Source organism: Sciurus vulgaris (assembly GCF_902686455.1).
Source record: "Sciurus vulgaris genome assembly, chromosome: X".
Taxonomy (NCBI): domain Eukaryota; kingdom Metazoa; phylum Chordata; class Mammalia; order Rodentia; family Sciuridae; genus Sciurus; species Sciurus vulgaris.
Window position 1 is genome coordinate 43,109,839 of NC_136471.1, and position 22,352 is coordinate 43,132,190.

At 36.1% G+C, this 22,352-nt stretch overlaps 2 protein-coding genes and 1 pseudogene across 8 annotated transcripts in view; all 3 read right to left on the reverse strand.

The window, feature by feature from the left end:
• Window positions 1-7,556: 7,556 nt before the first annotated feature.
• Window positions 7,557-9,410, reverse strand: LOC306651696 (ubiquitin-conjugating enzyme E2 D3-like). The gene has a single exon (XM_079124416.1). The coding sequence runs from the start codon at window positions 9,270-9,272 to the stop codon at window positions 8,829-8,831; it is 444 nt and encodes a 147-aa protein (XP_078980542.1). The 5' UTR covers window positions 9,273-9,410; the 3' UTR covers window positions 7,557-8,828.
• Window positions 9,411-9,632: 222 nt separating this feature from the next.
• MID2 (midline 2) overlaps window positions 9,633-22,352 on the reverse strand; it is a 148,826-nt gene continuing 136,106 nt past the window's right edge. For 2 of the 6 annotated variants that reach the window (XM_079124400.1, XM_079124402.1), the window contains exons 7-14: window positions 22,005-22,175; window positions 21,716-21,886; window positions 19,168-19,347; window positions 18,374-18,544; window positions 18,095-18,265; window positions 17,633-17,803; window positions 17,345-17,515; window positions 9,641-13,273 (exon numbers count right to left, since the gene is read on the reverse strand). In XM_079124400.1, the coding sequence (XP_078980526.1) occupies window positions 13,192-13,273; window positions 17,345-17,515; window positions 17,633-17,803; window positions 18,095-18,265; window positions 18,374-18,544; window positions 19,168-19,347; window positions 21,716-21,886; window positions 22,005-22,175 (1,288 nt within the window). In that variant the 3' untranslated portion in view covers window positions 9,641-13,191. Of the gene's footprint in view, window positions 13,274-14,336; window positions 17,516-17,632; window positions 17,804-18,094; window positions 18,266-18,373; window positions 18,545-19,167; window positions 19,348-21,715; window positions 21,887-22,004; window positions 22,176-22,352 lie in introns of those variants that run through there. The other 4 variants (XM_079124403.1, XM_079124404.1, XM_079124405.1 and 1 more) reach the window with 4 other exon arrangements.
• Window positions 19,354-21,611, reverse strand: LOC306651694 (forkhead box protein R1-like; annotated as a pseudogene). The gene has a single exon. The product of its transcript is annotated as a forkhead box protein R1-like (transcript).

Here is a 22,352-nt window from a genome sequence, read left to right on the forward strand (position 1 = left end):
GTCTATCTCTTCTTCCCATCCCTATTCCCAAGTTAGCTCTTACTTGCTTTCTGTCACAATAGATTACTTTTTGAATCTTCTAGAATTTTATAAAAATGAAATCACACAGTATGTATCCTTTTTTCCAAACTTCATTCACTCAGCATATTTATTCTGAGATTCATCCAAAGTGCTGCATGTATTAACAGTTTGTTCTTTTTTTATTTGCTGCATTATATTGTATGAATGTTGTATAATCTGTTTATACATTTACCTGCTCATGGGGATCGGAGTTGTTTTCAAGTGTTGGACATTGTAAATAAAGCTGATATGAATATTCATATGTAAGTCGTGTAAACATATGCTTTACTTTCTCTTGAATAAATGCTTAAGAATAAAATATTTTGGATATAAGGTATGTAATTAACATTGTGAACAACTAAAAAATTTTCTTCCAATGTGGATATACAATTTTACATTCCTAATCAATGTTTGAGTGTTTCATGATTGTAAATGTTGAATGTGGTCAACCTTAATTTTAGGCATTTTAGTTGATGTGTAGTTGTAGCTCACTGTGATTTTAATTTACATTTTCCTAAGAAATAATGATGTTGATCAACATGATGATGTGCTTCCATGGGGACAAAATTAGAAAGAGGAGCTTTTCAGCATTCGGAATCTCTAAATGCAATTTTGCATCAGAGAGATAAACAGAATGTGGTTAATACAAAAGGACAAAAGAGGTAACACTGATTTGGGAGTCATGGAAACTTTCATAATTCCACTGGACTGAAGCCAAGGGTGAGGGTGAGAATCATGTACTTTTGGGCTGACAGGACTCCACATGAGAATGAACCACAGAACACCAATGCACACTGACTCTCACCAAGTGTTTCTGAGCTTGAATTCTGGGAAAAAAAGAGCCTGGGTTCTAATTCCTGCTCTGTCTAGAAACTTTCAAAAGCTGTTCATACTCTTTTCTTACCTATAAATTGGGATAGTAATGTTGTTATATGAGACAAACAAATTATTTTACACAATGTATAGACAATCATGTTTGGGATAAAATGAACATTAGGAAATGTTAACTATTTAAAAATGTTAATGTTATTATAGTTCAGTAGTTAAGTACCTATAAAAAACTGTTCAGAAATCTTTTAGAGGTACAGGTGCTTGTTATATCAATTATTGGTATCATTTTCATATTTTAATCCCATTAATTTAATGTGTCACATCCACTCATACAAATATTTTTATTTTCTAAAAATGAGAGTAATTTATGAATACTTAATTTAAAATACTCAACACATTCAAAAATACAAATAAACTGGCAAAGGCTAGAATAAAATGAAACAATTACGTAATTATAACATAAAACAAAAAATAAATAATGAAAAACTAGGCTAATTTTGTCTTTTCATATGCTTTTTAAAAATGTTTTTATTAGTGAATTATAGTTACACATAATAATGGGGTTCATTTTGACATAATCATAGATGCATGGAACATAATTTGCTCCCTTTCAGTCCTCAGTGCTTCCACTTTCTCTCCCCTCCCTCCTCCCAATGTTTTCCTTCCTCCACTGTTCTTCCTTCTAGTCATTTATTGTTTTTATTGGTCCTTTATTGATAAAGGACCAGTAAAGGTGGAATTCACTGTAATATATTCATATATGTACGTGGCATAATTTGGTCAAATTCTTTCTTCAGTTCCTCCCTTTTCACATCTCTCCCCCTCAGACATCTTCCTCTACTGATCTCCCTTGCATTTTCAGGAATCTGCCCTCCATTTTTCCCTTATTTTGCTCTATCTTCTGCATATGAGAGAAAATATTCAACCCTTGACCTTATGAATCTGCCTTATTTCACTTAGCATGATGTTCTCCAGTTCTATCGTTTTACCAGCAAATGCCATAATTTCATTCTTCTTTATGGCTGAGTAAAACTCCATTGCGTATCTATTTTCTTTATCCATTCATCGATTGACAGGCATCTGGGTTGAATCCATAACTTGGCTATCGTGAATTGTGCTACTATAAACATTGTTGGCTATATTGCCATAGTAGCTGAGTTTTAATTTTTTTTTTTTGTTTTTTGATAAATACCCAGGAGTGGGATAGTTGGGTCATCTGGTGGTTACATTTTCTAGTTTTTGAGGAATCTCCCCATTGCTTTCCAGAGTAGTTATACTAATTTGCAGATCCACCAACAATGTATGATAATAAGTTTTCCCCTACATCCTTTCTAGCATTTATTATTATTTATATTCTTGAGGATTGCCACTTGAACTGGAATGAGATGAAGTCTTAGTGTAGTTTGATTTTCATTTCATTGACTGCTAGTTATGTGGAATTTTTTTTCATGTATTTGTTGCCCATTTGTATTTCTTCTTTTGAGAAATACCTGTTTAGTTCTTTTGCCCATTTATTGATTTTTTTGATGTTAAGATTTTTCATTTTTTTATATATTTTGGTTATTAACTCCCTATTATAGGAGTAGGTGACAAAGTTATTCTCCCATTCTGTAGGTTCTCTCTTCATGCTCTTATTTCCTTTGCTATGCAGAAACTTTTTAATTTGATGTCATGTTACTGATTGATTCTTGGTTTTATTTCTTGAGCTTTAGGGTTCTTGTTAAGGAAGTCAGTGCCTCTGCCAATACGATGGAGTGTTGATCCTATGTTTTTTTCTAGCAGTTACAAAGTTTCTGGTCTAATTCTGACATCGCTGATCCACTTTGATTTGACTTTTGTGCAGGACAAGAGATAAGGATCTGGTTTCATTGTCTACATATTGATATCCAGTTTTCCCAGTACCATTTGTTTAAAAGGCTGTCTTTTCTCTAACATATATTTTTGACACTTTTGACAAGTATCAGATGAATGTAAATATGTGGGTTTGTCTCTGTGTCTTCTATTTCATTCATTTTCATATCTTTTTTGATGCCAATAGCATGCTGTCTTTTGTTATTATAGCTCTATAACACAATTTGAGATCAAAGATTGTGATGTTTCCAGCCTTGCTCTAAGAGATTGTAAAATTATAGCTCCTTAAGTAAACAGAAAATGAGGAAGAAAGGCAAGAGAAATTTGAAATACTTAAAAAGTGAAGAGAGGGGAAGCAGGGGACAGGTAGCTGGTGATGACTATAAAGGAGGAGTGAAAAATAGCTAAAAGTAATAAAATTAATAATGAAAGAGCGAACAAGAGCATTTGCCTCTGAAAGGGGAAGGAAATTGAAGGAGTAATAAAAACAACAAAAACAAGAACAAACAAATAAAACCAAAACAAAACAAACCCACAAAAAATTCTACCACTCCAAAGTCAAAACAAGGATAAGTGACAAGCAGGTGAAGAAATAAATGATTAAAATAAAAGACAAATTATATGAATACACACACACACACACTTTTTTCTTGAATCAATCAGCACAACAAGAACACACATAGAGAATGGAAAATATTTTTAAACACAGGAAAAAGTTAATGAAAATCGAGAAGCTTGTCTCTGCTGAGGTGGTCAGAAGTGTTGGCAAGGATGAACATTCATGACCTATGCTACTGTCCTTGTTCGTATTTCTTTTGGGGCTATGTACTACTTGGATCAAGGACTGGGGGTTGTTAAACCTGATCTCTTTGTGTTTCTCACCAAGCTGAGAGCTGGTGTTACCTGGAAGTGAAGCTAAGATGTCTGTTCAAATCCTTGCCATTTCAAAAAATTGAGTTGTCATTTAATTGTAGAGTAGTATGAGTTCTTTATGTTCTAGATATGTTTTTTTCAGATATATACTATGCAAATATTTTCCCAGTCTTTGTCTTGACGTTTTATCTTTATAACAAGGTCTTTCAAAGAGCAAATTTTTTAATGTGAAAAAGTATTTATTAATTTCTTTCCTTTTATATTTCATCATTGTATGTCTTATTAATAAACATTTTGCCAAACAAAGGTGACTAAAACTTTCTCCTATGCTTTCTTTGATCATTTTAGTTCTTATATTTTAGTCTATAATCCATTTTGAGCCAATATTTGTATATAGAGTGAATTAGGGGTTTAGAGCCATTCATTTGAAAATGCCTATCCAATTGTTCCAGCACCCTTTGTTGAAAATGTTATCTCTTTGCCTTTGCATCAATTGTCCAATGGGGGTAGATATATTTCTGTTTTCATTGCATATATCTACCTTTACACCAATATCACAAAGTACTGATTAACATATTTATGTAATATGTTTTACAATCAGGTATGGTGGTTCCCTAAATTTGTTTATATTTTCAAAGCTATTTGAGCAAGTCTAGGTTATTTAAATTTCCATGTGAATTCAAGATTCAGGGTGTTTTATTTCTGCCCCCCAAAAAAATTCCTATTGGGATTTGGCTTGGGATTACAATGAACCTAGAAATGAATGTAGGAAGAATGGGTACCTTAATATTGTGTCTCTCTGTTCATGTACATGATATATAACTATGTTTATTTAGGTCTTTAGTCCCTCTCAGCATGGCTTTATAGTGTTCAGTGCACAGATCTTACACATACTTTGCTAGACTTATCTTTACACTATTTCATATTTTTGATGCTACTTAAAATAAATTTTTTCAATTCCTGATTTGTTTGCTGTTAGTATATAGAAATATCAATTATTTTTGGTATATATATTTTATCCTGCAGCCTCATTAAACTCATTTAATATTCCTTGCAGCTCTTCTACACCTTCCTTAAGATTTGCTACACAGATTTTCTGGAAATAAAGACAGTTTTACTTCTTTCTGTCGGTATGGCAATTACTAAAACCTCTAGTAGAATATTGGCAAGATATTCTAACAGCAGACATCATTGCCTTGTTCCCAGTCTTAGAGAGAAAACCTTTCACTCTCAAGAAAGTAGATTTGGTGGTGGTGGTTGTTATTTAGAGGACAATTTTCAGGCTGAGAAATTTTATATTCCCAGTTTACTTTGTTTTAAAAAATCAGAATATTGGAGTCTGACAAATGCTTTACCTACATCTCTTGTGATAATCATGTTATATACTTCTATTTTTTTTTATTGTTGCATCATTCTTGTATTTCTAGGATAAAGCCCAACTGGTCATGATTAATTTTTACTTTATATGTTGCTGGATTTGACTTGCTAAATTTTAAGTACTTTAGACTCTATCTTCATAAGACATATTGTTATGGTTTTTTTCTTTCTAATTTTTAAACTACTTTTTGTGGTACTTGAACTCAGGGGCACTATACCACTTAGCCACATTATCAGAGCTTCATTATTTTTTTGAAAAATTTGATACACTCTTTTTAAGTTGCCTATGATGGCCTTGAACTTGTGATTCTTTTGCCTCAGACTTGAGAGTCACTGGGTAGTTTTTTGTTCCTTGTAATGCCTTTTTCTTGTTTGGGTAGAAGGATAATGTTGCCCTCATAGAGTAAATTGGGAATTGTTATCTTCTTTTTACTTTTCTGAGGATTTCAAATAGAGTTAGCATTATTTCTTCTTTAAGCATTTGGTGGAATTCACCAGTTAAACAATTTATGCCTAGAGTTTCTTTTGGGGAAAATAAAAATAAATAAATTTCTAGATATTGTGCCACTCAGGGCTTCTATTTGACTGAAATTTGGTAGTGTGTCTTTTGAAGTATTTTTATATTCAACCTAACTTACAATATTTTGGCATAAGTTTGTCCTTAATATTCCTTAATTATTTCTTAATGTCTGTAGGATCTCTAGTGATGACCCACTCTCACTCTTGTAATTACTAAATGGTGTCTTCTTTTTTTTTTTTTTTGTCTTTAAACACAGACTTTAATGGTAACAATTCCTTTAAGCTCAATTAACTTCAGCTATTACAAGTCTTATGCAGATGTCACTATTAAGACAACATTAGTGACTTGCACTGGGTTCCTCATAAAAGACAAATTCACTTAAGTGTAATCAACAATCATTTAACAGTTTTGTTATGTCAACACAAAAACATGGCTAGTTTGAGTTACCCCCCCAATCACTAACACAGCATGATCAGTATCTTTTAAGTATACTTCAAACTATTAAAAAAAAAAAAAGTGAGTGTTTCACTACCCCTGAGACCACTATGTTAACTGTGGTTCATACTTTTAAATGTGAGTACACCCACACAAGAAAAGCAAACTAATCATTTATTAAAAAAAAAAAAAATCTGATTATCACACTGCAAATCTGCCCAGGGAGAAAAGAGTGAATCACTTAACATATAAATTTACCATTAACAGGTCAACTGGACTAACTCTTATAAGAGAAATTTAAGAATTTAAATTTATGCATTAAAAGGTACAGGAAATACATAGAAATAGTCCAAATCAATATTTAACCTGCTAATATTCATTTCAGTCCTACACATGGCACTAGAGCTAGTAACGTTGAATTACTGGGTTGGATGGGGGAAAAAAGAACAAATTCTTGTATTCTTTTAAAAGTTCCATCATAGATGATCCCAAGTCTAGTATCCATACATTCAAAAAAATGTTGGTTTTCCAGGTACTTTAAATTACTGTTCTCTTAAACCTGGAGAAGGCTTTATGGCTTATTCCCTTAGAAGCGACATATGAAATATTGTATAAAGCATCAAGTCAAGGATAAAGAGAACGGGACATATCCACTAATTATCATTACAATCAATGGTTTAAGTCATCTCTGTAAATACTTAAGGTTGTCCTAGGCTAAAAAAGGTGTGAGAGCCCATTAAAGATCCACTGTTTACAAAAATGTTTTATTCATGTTTGGCTTTCAAGAAATATGCCTACTAAAGCTGTTATTTTGAGAGTATAGGAGTTTCAGAAATAATTGTTTTAAGAACAGAGCCAAAGAGCAGTATTTCTTACCTTATGAAGCAGTTACTAGTTTCTTATTCGTAATTTGAATCCAAAAGTTTTAACAGCATGACATCTACCCTGAAGAACCCACAATTTTTAAAGCAAAAGTTAAAATGAAAAAATTCACTCATTGGAAAAATTATAGCTGGACTGATACTTCCCAATTAAATGCTTTATACAGAATTAACAAAGCCAGAATATCTTCAGAAGGCATGCATTTCACTTCCAGTTTAGATAAGAACCTTAAGTCAATAAATCACATCCAAACTACATATTAAACCATTTATAAAAAATTAAGCATTAACATTTATTTCTAGCTTTCCACATCTGTGTGCAGGCAAGGAATAAGACTGCACACAAGTGTAAGCAGTGCAAAAATGTGAAAGTGGAGATGTCACGTGCTAGAAATAAAATACAGGACTTTAATAAAGCAATGGTAAAATCAAAATAACTAAGAAAACAAGCATAACTACAGGATCAGAATTAGGAAGGGTGAAGAATGGTAATGCCTTTGTTACTAAAGAAGTTTAGTGGCACAGATAGCACTTGTCAAACAAAAAAATAATCCAATAGCATTTGACTTTTATTCATTCATGTTAAGTCACCTGAAATGATATTTGTTGCATTTAAATGCTCATTAATGTAAGTGGCTGAACAAATTCATTTCAATGGATACTCAATATCCCACATAGTTAAGTCACTTCGACACAGCCTCATGACAACTCCCACACCAAAACAGTACTTTATTTTGTAAATTTTGACCCATTATTACTCCCATGTTTTGTTTAGTTTTTTTTTTTTTTTCCCAGCTGTCAAGTGTACACGGTGAAGAGTAATTTTAGTTAGATGGGTGATGCACCAGGAAAATAAATTTCTTAAACTCCATATACATGTTTCAAAACTGCTGGGTCCCAAGTCCATTTATGAACTCCAGGGCTGCCAGTATCATGTGCAGCATATTAAAACTACACTATTTGAATAGCTTATTAATTCTGCATAAATCAGGTCAAGCAATGTGTCAACCTGTAACAGACTGTGCACTTTAACTGAACATGGCAAAATATTCACTCTTTTGAACTTTACATCATCATTTGATGTCAAACAATGAAGCAAATCCCAACAGTATATACAAAAACAGCTTTGCATTTACAAAAGATTGTTTCCCATACTGATTAATCCAGGCAGCTAACTCATTGGTTTATGCAACTTTATTGAAGAAAAATAAATCAATTACTAGCAGAGCTATTAGTTGATCACTCATCCATTGACAACTTGCATCATTTATTCAGTGCTATATTAAACAGTGTATTGGAAGATAGATTAACTAATAGCTCCAAGCCTCCCAACAATTTAAATGAAAATTACAAAATGTTTTGAGACCCTATTTTGGAATACAAAGGGTGTTTGACTTCCAATTTCCATTCTCTGTAGAACAAGAACAGGTCATTCCTTTATTGACATGCATAAAATACATCACATTTTCTGTTCTGCTGATGCTATAAATTCAATACCAATTCTCCAGCCACATCAGTTATGAGCATAAAGTATATCATGTAACCTCAAATCTCTAACAGTGGAAGGTTTAAACAAAATGGATGCTTCTAGAATAATGCTGCTTCCTTTGATGTGACAACTGAGCATCCATCTCCCTCCCCCTCAGATGATTTCTTCAGCATGTTAGAGCAGTGAGGAATGGTTTAGTCTCATAACCAAGTTAGAGTGAAGACATTGGCCACATAATACACATGCTCCATTTTTTAAAAAAATTCTGAATCTTGGGCAACTGTTCTCTTGTAACTACTTTACAGTTTCTAAAAGCAGTTATTGTCCAAAGCTGGAAGAACTTAAGTCTTCTCAGATGAGCATGTGAATGAATGGAGGGAGGTAAACAAAAAATAAAATTAAAAAAGATGAGGTCTGATAGGGGAGCAGCCGGATAAGAAAATAAAAAAAGGAACAGTAATTTAAAGTTTATTCCAGCTATAATGCAGGTTATTCTGACTTTAAGGTAGCATCACATGGCATACTTCTGAGTCCATTCCCGAGATATTCTGTTGTACTTATCTCTGTCTGTTTTATAGATCCGTGCAATCTCTGGCACTAAAGGGTCATCTGGGTTTGGATCACATAGCAGTGAACAAATGGATAAAAGAACTTTAGAAATAGTTAAAGCAGGAGACCATTGTGATCTTAGAATATCGAGACAAATGCTGCCATTACTGTTAATATTTGGATGATAACTTCTTGTTGTAAATGCAACCTTAGGTGGTTTGAAGGGGTAGTCTGTAGGAAAATGAATTGTCAAAAAGAATACACCACCTTGATATGGGCTGTCATTAGGTCCCATAATTGTGGCTTGCCAATGAAACATATCATCCCCAACTGGACCTGCAGAACATTGTGCTGGAGGGTCACGGGCCAAATCACTAAGTTCCTTATTAATCCGTTTCAGCGCCATAGTCTGTGCTTTTCGTCTGGCTCCTCACTATCTTGGTGTGTGCTCAAAGGTCCGGCCAAAACTCTTGATTATCCGGGCGGCGGGGAAGGATTGTCTCTTCGTCTCACACCGGCTGTGCCAGACACAGGCGCTTGGTATCGAGGAGGCGGATCTCGCGAGAACCTCGTGGCCGGCTCGTGTCTTCTTTTTTCATGATCAATCTTACCAGAGGTTTATGAATCTTACTGATCTTCTAAGAGTCAGCTTTTGGTTTCTTTGATTTTACCTATTGCTTTACTATTTCAATGATTTCTGGTCTAATATTTATTCTTTCCTTTCTTTCATTTACTTTGCCTTAAACTTGAACTTGATCTTCTTTTTTGGTGAAAATTGAGATATTAAGACTTTTTCTAATACAGCTGTTTAGTATTATAGATTTCTTTCTAAGTGCTACACTAGCAATATCCCACAGATATGATTTTTCCTTTAGTTTAAAATACTTTCTAACTTCCCAAAACTTCCTCTTTGAGCCAGGGGTTATCTAGAAGTGTATTTTTTTTCCAGATTTCTTTTGGGGGGGTCAGTATATTTTTCAGTGAATTTTAATTTTATGAAGTCAGAGAACATACTTCGTAAGATTTAATTCCTTTAACTTTATTGAGACTTTTTATAGAATGCGACCAGAAATGATTTAGCTTGGTTCAATTGAACCAATGTTCAATACGCACTTGAAAAGAGTATGTTTTCTGTTGTTGGTTTGAGTGTTGTATACATGTTAACTAGGTCAAGTTTATTACTTGTGTTGTTCAGATTTTCTATAGTCATACTAATTTTCTGTGTCCCAGATCTATCAGTTATTGAGAGGTATTTAAAACTCTTGACTAAAATTGTGAATTTGTCTATTTTTTTAAGTACAGTTTTTGCTTCATGTATTTTGAATCTGTTATTAAATGCACATGTATTTACAATTGTTATGTTCTCTTGATGAATTAGCCACTTTATCATTTTGAACTGGCCCCTTTTATTTCTGGCAATATTCTTTGCTTTGTAATTTATTTTCTCTGATAACACACTCACTCTAGCTCTTTAAAAATTAATGTCTAAATATTGTATCTTTTCCTGTGTTTTATATTTAACCTATTTGTGTTATTTCAAATTTATCTCTTATAAGCAACATCTATTGGGGCCTTTATTTTTTTCTCATTCTACCAATAGCAGCCTTTTATTGGATTGCTGTGAGACCACTGATTTTAAATGACTACTGATATGATTCAGTTTAAACCTACCATCTTGCTATTTGTTTTTTATTTGTCCCAACTCTGCCTATTATCCAATGTCTAAAAATTTTTGTCTCATATATTTGCTCATTTTTTGTTATGATAGGAGGGTAAATCTAGTCATTGCTACTTCATAATTATGGAAGTAGAAGTCCTCCAAATTTTGCTTTCTCATACTTGTTGCTTTTATGATACTATGAATTATCAGCCTTATCTTTTACATGTATGAAGTATATTTTTCCAGTTTATCACTAATATTTTAATTTTATTTATGGTGTACATTTTTATATTAAAATGTTTCTAACTTTGATGTTGTGAAATCTTTCATTCTTTTCCTTTACTTTTCTGCCATGCTTATAAATTCCTGCCATATGTTTTCTTCTAAATCTTCATATTTTAAAAGAAAAGTAATTCACCAGTATGATTTTATTTTTAACAGCAAGTCTATGAATTATAAAAGTAATACATGCACATGTTAAAAACATCAAGTAGAACAGAAGACCATAGATGAAAAGTTTCTTTCTTTTTCTCCTTATTACCCTGCTTGCCAAATTCTTCTTGCCAGAGCTAATCAGTGTTTATTATTAATTGTAAATATTCTTCCATAGATTTTTCTGGACACACACATACGGATTCATATACATGATTTTGTTTACAAACTAAATACAAATAAGCTCACACACACTGTTCTGCAATTTTTCTTTTAACTTTATATCTTTAGGTCCTTAATATGACTGAGTTTTATCAGCTTTTTACCGGACTAACAGAGGAACTAGGGTAAACAGAGAATACAGAAGGGGAAGTGCTCAGAAAAAGGCATATTCATCTCTGTAAAACCAACAATTAGCATAAAACCTGGCACATAATAAATGTTCAATAAATATATGTTAAATAAATAAAGGGAAAGAGGAACTTGATTAATCTGGAGACAAACTATTTTGATTATTCTTCTCAGGACAGACCTGGTCTCCTTACTGAGAGTTACCATCTCCCAGGATGTGGTAAACACTATACAATTATGGGTGAGGTCATGGAACAGCTGGATTCTTCCTCGGTTCCTCACCTGAAGTACCATCTCACTGTGTCTCTTCTGCCACTAGATTCACTGCCTCCAGTACATATTTAGTTCAAATGGACCGTTAGCACTAATTAGTACAGCAAGAAAATCTAGGAGTTCAAAGACAACGCAGATGAGTGATACTATAAGTAAACACTCATGCAGACAAGTACAATTAATTGCTGCCTACTGGAGTAGGAAACATGTTGGGAAACAGTCCTTCAAGGCTAAAATAAATTTATCCAAATTTTATAGATAAAAAAATGGAGAGTCTAGGAATCTAAGTGAATTATTCAGGGTCACACAGCTAGTTAAATAGCTTACAGGGACAACTCTATAATAAGGTTGGCCTCTTTCTGTTGATCCCATACCTCATTCACACCTATTTCAATGAGTGTGTGCTATTTTCCTTGCCTAGCACTCTTTTTCTGCATTTGTCTCATCTGACATTTTGTGGAAACTAGGCAGAGATAGAAATAGGGTGGTATGAAGGATCACTGTTGGGATAAGTGAGACGTCAGGTATGAGGAATGAATTAGTCTTGGTAGTCCATGAACAAATATGAACACATTTATGAGATATTAAAAGTTCAGAAAAGGAATTAAGACTGGGAACTGGAGAGCACTCTCAGGAGCTTAGTAGTATGGATACTATGGTAGCTCATGAAATTCTAAAGCAAACATTTCTCTCTCTCTAGTATCTTTTAGTGAGATACAAAAACAGTCCTGTTACCCTGTAGTCTTTTTTAATTTTAATTTTAATTTTTTGGTACCAGGGATTGAACCCAAGGATGCTAAACCACTGAGCCACATCCCCAGCCCTTCTTATTTTTTTAGACAGGGTTTCACTTAGTTGCTGAGGTTGGCCTTGAACTCACTAAATTGCTGAGGTTGGCAATCTTCCTGCCTCAGCCTCCTGAGCTGCTGAGATTACAGGCATGTGTCACCACACCTGGTTACCCTGCAGTCTTAAAGCGAAGGTCTATTGTACCTTTGCCTATCTCAATCCTCCTCATTCTTCAAGACCAACATCAAGTCTTACCTCCTCCATGAGACTTTCTCTTTTGATCTAGCCCATTCTTCTCTCCTTCACGAACTATAAGTTTACTTAAAATCAGCACCATAAGCTATAATATATGTTTGTATATTTCCTTGTCTTTTTATCATTTCAAGGATCTTGTTTAAGTAGACACATTCATGTATTTTTTTTCCTATTGTTGCTCTGCATGGTCTAGGAGTTAGGAGATCTGGCTATAGTCCAGTCTCAACTCTCTCACTAATAATGTGTATGACCTGGAGCTAGTCACATCTTTTCTGAACCTCTTACTCACCTCAGAGGGTTCTTGTGACAGTATAGTAAACATGTTAATACAATATATGAATATAAGGTATTATTGCTGAAAACATTTGAACTAAGGTGCTTCTGCCTTTTACATCCTATTTAATGGATGGTTTTATGTAAGAAATTTCAATCACTGATGCTTATTTCATAGACGATTCCTCAGCAAAGGTCAACAGATTTGGAAAAATAATACTTCACAGTTGTTAAAGATGGTACCAAATGCAGAGGGTCTATATCAAGTCAGTTCAGGGGCTCTCCTTGGGAACTACCAGGTGATTCCAGGTTTGCTCATTTTTAAAGCTTCCATCTTTCTAAATGTATCTTCATGTAAATGATCTGTGTCAATGCTGTGAAAAAGGAAAAGAAAAACTCTTGAGTAAAATCAAGCCAGCAGATTTTTGCAGTAGCTTTCCTGTTCTAAATGATAAGATTCCCACTCACACTTGCTCCATTGCACCACTCAGTTACTGCATTCACCCATTTGTCTACCTATTTTCCTAGCCTTAACTACTTTCCTTTTGGACTCTCACTCCTGTCCCTCCCTGCCTTGTCCAAGTCCCTGTTCTATTAGTCCATTAGTTCCTGCTCCTGTAGCTCAATGTCTCCCTTTCTATGGGCTCTTTTTTCTCAGCCTACAAATGTACCTATCTCAAAACAAGGCAAAAAAAGGAAACAAATCCCTACTTTTTTGCAGACCCACAACTCCCTTTAGCTGTGATCTTACATCTGTACTTTTCACAAATTTCTTGAAAAAGTACTCTCTCCAATTCCTTATCTTTTCTCAAGTTACTACAATATGGTTTCTGGCCCTACCACACCACTAAAACATCCCTTGACAAGGCCACTTATAACTTTCTAATTGATACATTCAATGCACACTTTTCAGTACTCATCTTATTGGACCTCTTTGCTGCATTTGATGCTGTTGAGCATTTCTTCCTTGAAACCCACTTTCCTCTTGGCTTTCCAAACACGATTCTCTCCTGGTTCTCTCCATAGTTTTTTTCCTTTCCATACCTCTTAAAAGCTGATATTGACCAAGGCTGATTCCTCCAGAGAGATTCCTCATGGTTTTTCTCTTCTCATTCTTCCTAACAGATCTTATCCACTGCCATAATTTCAGCTATCATCTCTACATAGATGATTGCTTCCCAGGGCATACTCCTACATCCAACTGCCTACCTACTAGAAAACTTCCTGGGTGTTCCTTAGGCACTTCAAATTCAATATGTGTATCCATGATTAAAATCCACTGACTACAAAAGACAACTCTTTCAAGTATACAGTGAAGTATAGTTTTTAGTGGATAAAAACTAATCTTTATCTGGCAAAGTGAAACTAGTGGCTTCATTAATTATATAATTGCCATACAAGTGTAACAACGTCTTTAGAATTTTTTGAATGACTTACCAAAAGCTGCCTTCCCTCAGCATAGGAAGCTTTATCACTAGGGGGTAATTTTATCAGGAAGCCTAGAGGTCTTCTGGAAGTTAAGTTGAGAGTCAGTTACTCTAAACCCTTTATTTCTACATTTAAAAAGAGGAACAAATATCAAGGATGAGCTAGGGAATCTCAGTCAAGGTCCAGTGGCTAGGAAAGATGCCAATACCCCTAAAATAAAATTGCCTTGAAAAAAGAGAAAGGCTTAAATGGTGACCATTGCTCCACTCAAAGGCCTTGGTGGGCAAGAGAAGACTTCAGCATGTATACACCTGTGGCTGACTAATGGAGCTCCTCCACACTCAGGTACCCTGACACAAATGGTACTTTATAGAACAATGAGTGCATATTTGTACATAGACTAAGATACATGTAACTGTGAAGTAGAAGTATAATGTCACTGCAGGACTAGCAGAGATCCTGGACCAAACAGGGCATCATTGTCCAGTCACCAAGCTTCTGTTGGAAGGTGTAGGATCTATACCCCATGTAGTAGTGAAAAACAGCAGCAACCACAGACTGATTTTTCCATCTAGCTTTGGAAATATTGGATATGGAGTGGTTTCAAATGTACTACTACCACAACAGCAGCATGTGAGAGAGAGATAACTCTTTCTCTCACATAGTTACATATAACTGTGTGTGTGTGTGTGTGTGTGTGTGTGTGTGTGTGTGTGTGTGTGTACACATACACACATACTTAAATTCTGCTAACAGGTCTAACGTATCACATAAAGTTTATGAGGTCCTGACTCCTCCCCAGGCCCATTTATTGACATACTGTTTAGCACTTTATGCTCCAGTAATACCAAATTTGTCAGAAATTTCACACCTCTGTACTCATCAAGTACCATAAACCATGCTGTTTGTTATCTGGATACCTTTCCTTATTATATTATCTCCTAAGCCTGGACTACCCTTCTCCATCCTTACACCCACCTCCCCTAGCTATAGTCATAAACATTCAACTCAGGTGGCACTTCTTCCAAGAAGCTTTCCCTGACCCTTTTAAAGGGCTGGGTTAGTTGTATTCTGCAATGGCTTCCTTAATATCTCCTGATTAATTTTCTCACTGCTTTAACAAGTTTAGGTATCTCTCTACTACTGGGCTCACTGGCTCCTGAAAAGTATAAACCATGCCTCATATCTTATTCATTCTTGTTTCCACAACACCTGGCACATCTACCTGACACATGAGAGGTATGAAATAAATACTCATGGAATGACTGAAGGTGAGATTTGTCACTTTAAAGACATACTTCTTTTTCCTTGATCTTCTGAATGTCTAGACATTTAGTCTTTATTGAATATAACAATAACTGTTTTCTTGTTTTGCCCCCAGATACTCTAAATTACTAACTGGCCTCCTATATGTTTTTCCTAGCATTGTGCCAGGAAGTTTACAGGTGAAATATAGTGAGGAATAAGATTTAGATCCTGCACTCAAGCAGCTATTAGAAAATAACCTTCTTCTAGCCTTTATAATTTCTAGAGAGGACAACTCTTAGGAGGCTCTCCTGGATTAACTCATCGCCCACTCACCATATTAAACTATCCATATGTTCCTCTTTCCTAACTTGGATTAGTACCTGTTTCCATTGATTTCAGTTTTGTTTTATGTGCAATCTAGTACTAAAAATTTATTTGAAGTCAACATATTGTGTCTACTCTGTGTGTCCTTTATTTTCTATTCAAAATTACAATTGCACACTGCTCTCAACTTGTGGATTGACAAGTTACAAGGGTTTGAAGGTTGGTCTGAAAACACAATGGAAGCATATAGGTTAAAAGACAAAACATAAGACAAATGGGAAATGATACAACAATTTACAATTAATAACAATAACAAAAACAAGTAACTATACATCAACCCCAAGAAAATAATTTCTCCTTGTTATTATTTAGAAACTTTATCACACCATACACACTGTAGCATGTGGCCACGTTAAAACTACTTTCGTTTAAAGGAACCTTAAGTTGATAACTGAGCTTATTTCATTTTCTTGAAAATAAAGGATCCATCTACATCTTTCTGAGAGAGACTTTATGGAGGTCTCTAACCCCTGAGGCTTATAATGTTGTGCATAATTACCTCTGCTTGGGCAGTAATCACCACACTCTTGAGCCTTTGGAACTAAAAGACTTCATTCTCTGGTAAAACAGCAGCTTCTGTTTTAGACACACTTGTAATCCAGCCTTTATGCTGTTTTCATTTATGATTCAACCTATCAAATTGATTTTGGAATGTGGAATTTTTGCTTTCAGGCTTTATTTTCCATTATGTGTTCCAGTTCTGAATGCCAGAAACACATGGCCATTTGGCCACTAGTTAGCCGCCAACAGAGCACAGTTGTATTGTAATTAAGAATTACTTTGTGTGTTATGCCAGCCTGCTGAGCTGGCAGACGGACACCGATCAGAGAGGATCAAGACCTCTATCTTCTGTAATCGCACAATTATAGCTTCATCCCCTTGAGTTTTGGAGATATTCAAAATATACATATTCAGCACTCCATCATGTATTAGAAGTAGAAATGGAAAGGCCCTAAAATTTATGGAGTACCTCCTGTATGCTAAGGGTTGTACTAGGTACATTCATAGTTGTCATCTAAATTCAATGCCCATGTTAACCTTGGGTAGTCAATACCAGCATTATCCCCATTTTCAGACAAGGATACTGAAGTTCAGAGAGATTAAGTAAGCATGCTGTTGCTCATGTAGCCAGTAGATGTTAAAACCCAGAATTTGAGCCATGTATATCAAGATCCTTTGCTTTCTTTCCCCTACCATGCTTCTTCCTTAGCAGCGAGATACAAGGCTGCCTGTTCTCTGCTTCTCCCCTTATAACTTACTTTATTATTTTGCTTAAGATTTGTCTACCTTCAGTTTTATTTCTCTTTCTTCACTGAAGTAATGACCAAACCCAACATGCCTGTCCTGAACCCCTCTGCCCCATTTTCCCCACCATAGTGACTTACTAGAATGTCTGAAGTTTACATATTGGATGAATCAGTGCATCACACAGTATTTGCACTCCAAAATCCTTGAAGTCATTTCCACTTAAGTCTAGCAATGTTAAGTTCTCATTTCTGTTGAGAACAGAGGCAAGGGCTCCACAGCACGCATCTGTGAGATGACATTCTGCTAACCTGAAGGGATCAAAAATTTAAGAAAGAAATCTGTGTAATCCCAAGTTTCCTAGTGGCCCTCCCTTTCATAAACAGCCTGAAACAAAAGCTCACTAGACAGAGTCCCCATACATTTACCACAAGGTCTGTAGTTTGCAGCAAGGGTGTTTCAGCCCTTCACATAGAACCTGCATGCCCTCATCCCCTAAGGCATTGTCACTGAGGTCAAGGTCTCTCAGGTGCTCATTTGTATACAGTGTGTTGCACAAATCCCGGCAACATGCTCCAGTCAGATGACAGGTCCACAACCTGCCAGTAAGAAGAGAAAACTGATGACATTTCATCTGTACCAGGTCACTTTAGGAATTGTATTTTCCCAGTAGAAAATCATATTAGACAATCAGAGTGCCATGTTAGAAAAAATCCCTTGGGTCAGGGCTAAGCAGTGATTGTAGAGAAAGGATGATTTATTCCCTCTAAATTATTTGGCTCTTCATTTATTGCTTCCTTGGAGATTTAATGACCAGGCCAAAAATATTTAATTTTGGGAGTTGCTCAAATATCAAGAAACTGCCTGTGGCTATAGTCCAGAATACTCACGCCAGATCCTTTAACTGACAGTCAGGCTGTTTTAATCCTTCACACAGCAATTTCAGTCCCAAATCTTCAATTTTGTTATTAATCAGAAGCAGTCTTGTCAGGCTCCGGGTGGAGCTCAGGACTTGGGCGAGGGGTTCACAAGAAGCTGCAGAGAGGGAACATTCAGAAAGCCTGGAAGGATGAAGACACCCGGATGGCTGTTAACTACAGCAGCTGGGAGTCCCACTGACCCTCAAATGCAAAAGCCCATGAGAAGGACAAGGATAAGCAGACACTTACACAAGATTCTCAATTACTCCCTTTGCATGCAGCAGACCTTCACAGAGATGCTGTACTCCTGTGTCCCCCAGGACATTGGCAAACACAAACAATTCTTTTAAAGTGTGACTCACTTGCAAGAAAGAAGACAGCTCCACACAGCTAGCATCTGTGAGGTTACATTTGCTTAAACTACCCAGAGAAAAAGAAAAGAAAAATAAACCACTATGATCATTTTGGCTTCCTGGGAATGTCCCAGCAGGCTCCCTGCTCCCTCCTTTGAATTCCACCTCCTGTCCCACCACCTTCACATAAGCTCCCCCTAATGTCTCCAGCCCACAGTGACTTCCTCCTCTTCCTGAGATCATCTGACATTAAATGATTCCACAATCATAACACATCTGTTATGTCCTTAAGGGTAGCCCTGTCACACGAAGAACTTCTGATAACTCCACTGACATCTAGCCCGATAATCTTTGGATATTTAGTAAGTATTCTTTATGTAGTTAACAATATCATTCCTATAAACACAAATCTGTGGTATACTGCAAAGAATATGAGACACATATTCATATTGGAAACACATGTTGGAATCACATCCTGACTATATCACTTATTAGCAGTATGAATTTGAACAAGTCACTTTTCCTCCAATCCTCTGTTTCTTCATCTGTACAATGTAGATAAGAAAACCTATCTTATATGATTATTCTAAGTAGTGAATAAAGTGATAGGACGTCTGGCAAGCACCAAGCACATAGCAGGCACTCAACAAATGATCACTACATAATACCAGAGAGTTGAAAGAAGCTTACTCTAGTTTCTCCACTTTACAATTGGAATGTCTAAGACCCTCACAAAGATACTTCACCCCTTTGTCCCCCAGGGGATTTTCACTCAGGTCCAACTCAGTGAGGTGTGGGTTGCAAATGAGAACAGAGGCAAGATACTTGCAAACAGCCACTGAGCTTTCTGGGAGAAGGCTTGCACACAACCTGAAGAGAAAGACGAAGAGAGACAGAATTGGTCACTTTAGAATACTACTCACTTTCTACCTACCAGAGCACATGAACAGAAAAAATAAAGATCCACAGTTATAAGACCCAAAATCTTGAACATGTCACCGAATTATGAAATGTTTCCAAGGCAAGGTGTCTCACAGTGGGAACTCAATAAATGTTGACTTCCCTGAGTAAAAGGTTGGGAGGAAATCTTGATAATCTGATTTCATTTTAAATCCCTGTGTTAATTCAACACTCCAGCTCACTTCTTCCAAATCCCAGGGGGAAAATTCTATAATTGTCCTTAATAAACTTTTTAGTCAAATGCATTTTCTTTTCCTTGTATCAAAATATCCAGTATTAATTAATTTGCCATGTTTAGAGAAATCCAGTTTATCACAATCATCCATATAATATAGCGTTTTTGGAATGAAATGTGTTTTTTATTGACTTTCCTGTCTTCTTAATCTTTGTTTTTCCATATTAAGTAGTCAAATTCCTTGAACCATTTCCCATCAAGAATACTTTCACGAATTTCTAGATACATAATACAATCTTTAAATCCTCATTTTTTCATGACTATGTTCTAAACTATGTCCTTTTTTTTGCTGCTGAGAGAAACTTTAATAATGGAAACTGGCAGACTCCTGCTTCTTAGAGTTAAAGGTTAAAGAGGAAGGGCATCACATTGGCACTTTCTCAAAGCTGTCTCAGAAACAGAGATTGTGATGAACAGTATTCTTCCAACCTTCTGGAGCTGGAGCTATCCAGGAAAAGGAGAAGTGTTGTCAAGTGAAACTGTAGATATGCTGCCCATTGAAGGCACAGTAGGAACTGTTTCTTAGTGCCAGGGCAATTAGATGGAAGTAATTGAGAGGGAGCTGGGACAAGAGCCTTCCCTCTGGGTTGATGGCTTGTCAAAGCCTCCAACTCTGGAGGAGTGCCCTTTTGTGAGGGGATGGGAGAGCCACAGAGGAGCTGGCATCCTGGTCCTTAGCCTCCTCTTCTTCTGAGAGCTCCAAGTTGCTGGAAGAAGAGACTAACTGCTTCTAAGGGGGAGACTGCTTACTGGAGGAATGCAGCAATGATTCTGACTGTGCCACCTCTGAGAAGCTGGCATCTTCCTCCTTTAGGGGTGGCTGAAGGGACTGCAGCTCACTCATCATATCCTCCCCTTTCTTAGATTCTGCAACTTCCAGCTTGCCAGGGGGATAAAACACATTGGGGTTCATCCATACCCACAGGTTGGGCTCAATATCTGAACCAACTTCATCAGCACTGGTTTTTTTTTCCCCAAAGGTAGTTTTGGTGGTTCAACTATTCGAAGTTTGTATCTGGCAACGTTCTGCTCCATCAGGGGCAGATTCACTGTAGTAAAGGGCAGAAAGGATTCGTTTCCCATGTCCCAGTCCAGTAATCCTTGGACCTGGCCTTGGAGGCTGTCCCAGAAGTCAAGATCTTGGAGTTTGAGTTCCACTTTTAGGGAGAGGAGGCACAGAGCAGGGTGGAGTGAGAGAGTAGAGGGATACACCAAACTCAGTCTTGAAGAGGGTTCATAAGGAGATGAATTTACAGCTCCCCAGTTTTGAAATTTTAAAAAGAGGTAGTTTGCATAAAATGAGTTCTCAAAGTGGATTTTATAAAGCTTTTATGCTAATGCCAAATAGCTTTTACTTTTAAAACTCACACATATAAGTTGGAACAGTGGCACATGCCTATCAACCCAGCTACCGGGGAGGCTAAAGCTGGAGGATCTCAAGTTTCAGGCCAGTCTTAGCAACTTACTGAGATCCCAACTACCAAGACCCTGTATCAAAATTAAAATACTAAACTTCTCAGAAGAAATTTTGTCAGCAAACAGCCTTCAGACATCAACTGCAACATGGGCTCTTCCCCTGGTTTCCATTGTGCCAGACTACCCTGCAGGTTTTGGACTTGCAGCCTACCCTGCAGATTTTGGTGAATACCATGGACTTTGAAAACATATAAACCTGGGTTTTGAATTCTGCCTTTGCCATGTTGTTTAGCCTAATGATGTTGGGCTTCCATTTCCTCCTCTGCTACAAAGGGTACAATAATCTGAACCTCTCAGAGCTGGTACACAGATTAAAGGAAATCATTATACAAAGCATTTAGCTCAGTGCTTAATACAAAGTATGAGTTATTATTGACATTGATTATATGCCAATTAGAATAAAAATTATTTTTCTAAACTAGTTACATAGGAACAAGTTCAGGAATTGCCACTCTTATTCTCATTTTTCATGACTCTTTGAAATGTGTTTTGGTATCACCACACCCATCTTGAATTGTGTATTTTAGAAATATTCCTGAAGAATAAAAACTAACAGTTACAACTTACTTGAGCTTCTGTAATTTGCAACCAGGATCTTTTAAGCCTTCACAGAGCAATTTCAAAGCTGAAGCTTCCAGTTTTGTTTCACTAAATTCCAGCTCAGTGAGCCACTGGCTGGTGCTAAGCACAGCAGCGAGTGCCCCACAAGATGCAGGAGAGATAAGGCACCGATACAACCTTTAGAGAAAAGAAAAATGGCTTCATTACCTTATTCTTACTCTCACTCCCCCAGAAATAGAAAGTGACCAAAAAAATGAAACGCACACAAATGATATATTATCCTGCTATCAGTTACCTCAATGTCTGTAATATACAATTTGGATGTTTCAGTCCTTCACAAAGAAGCTTCATTCCTGAATCTTCCAGGGTATTTTTCACAAATTCCAAATCTGTCAGACACTGGTTGGTTTCAAATACTGAGGAGAGGTCCTTACCACAAGAAGCTGTGAGGTGGCAGAAAATCAGTCTATGTGAAGAAAAAGATATTTCAGGAAAGAAAAAAACATGGTTCTTTTTGAAGGTACTCTTTTGCACTTTCCATTTATGTAATGATTAATGGATTGGGTGCTTACTACTGTGCTAGAGTTCAAAACACAAGCGATATTTAAGACAAACTATGTTCTCAAGTAATGCCCAGTTAATG

Bases quoted from the DNA above. Each gene is read 5' to 3' on its own strand.
- LOC306651696 (XM_079124416.1), bottom strand. From the start codon at position 9,272: ATGGCGCTGAAACGGATTAATAAGGAACTTAGTGATTTGGCCCGTGAC.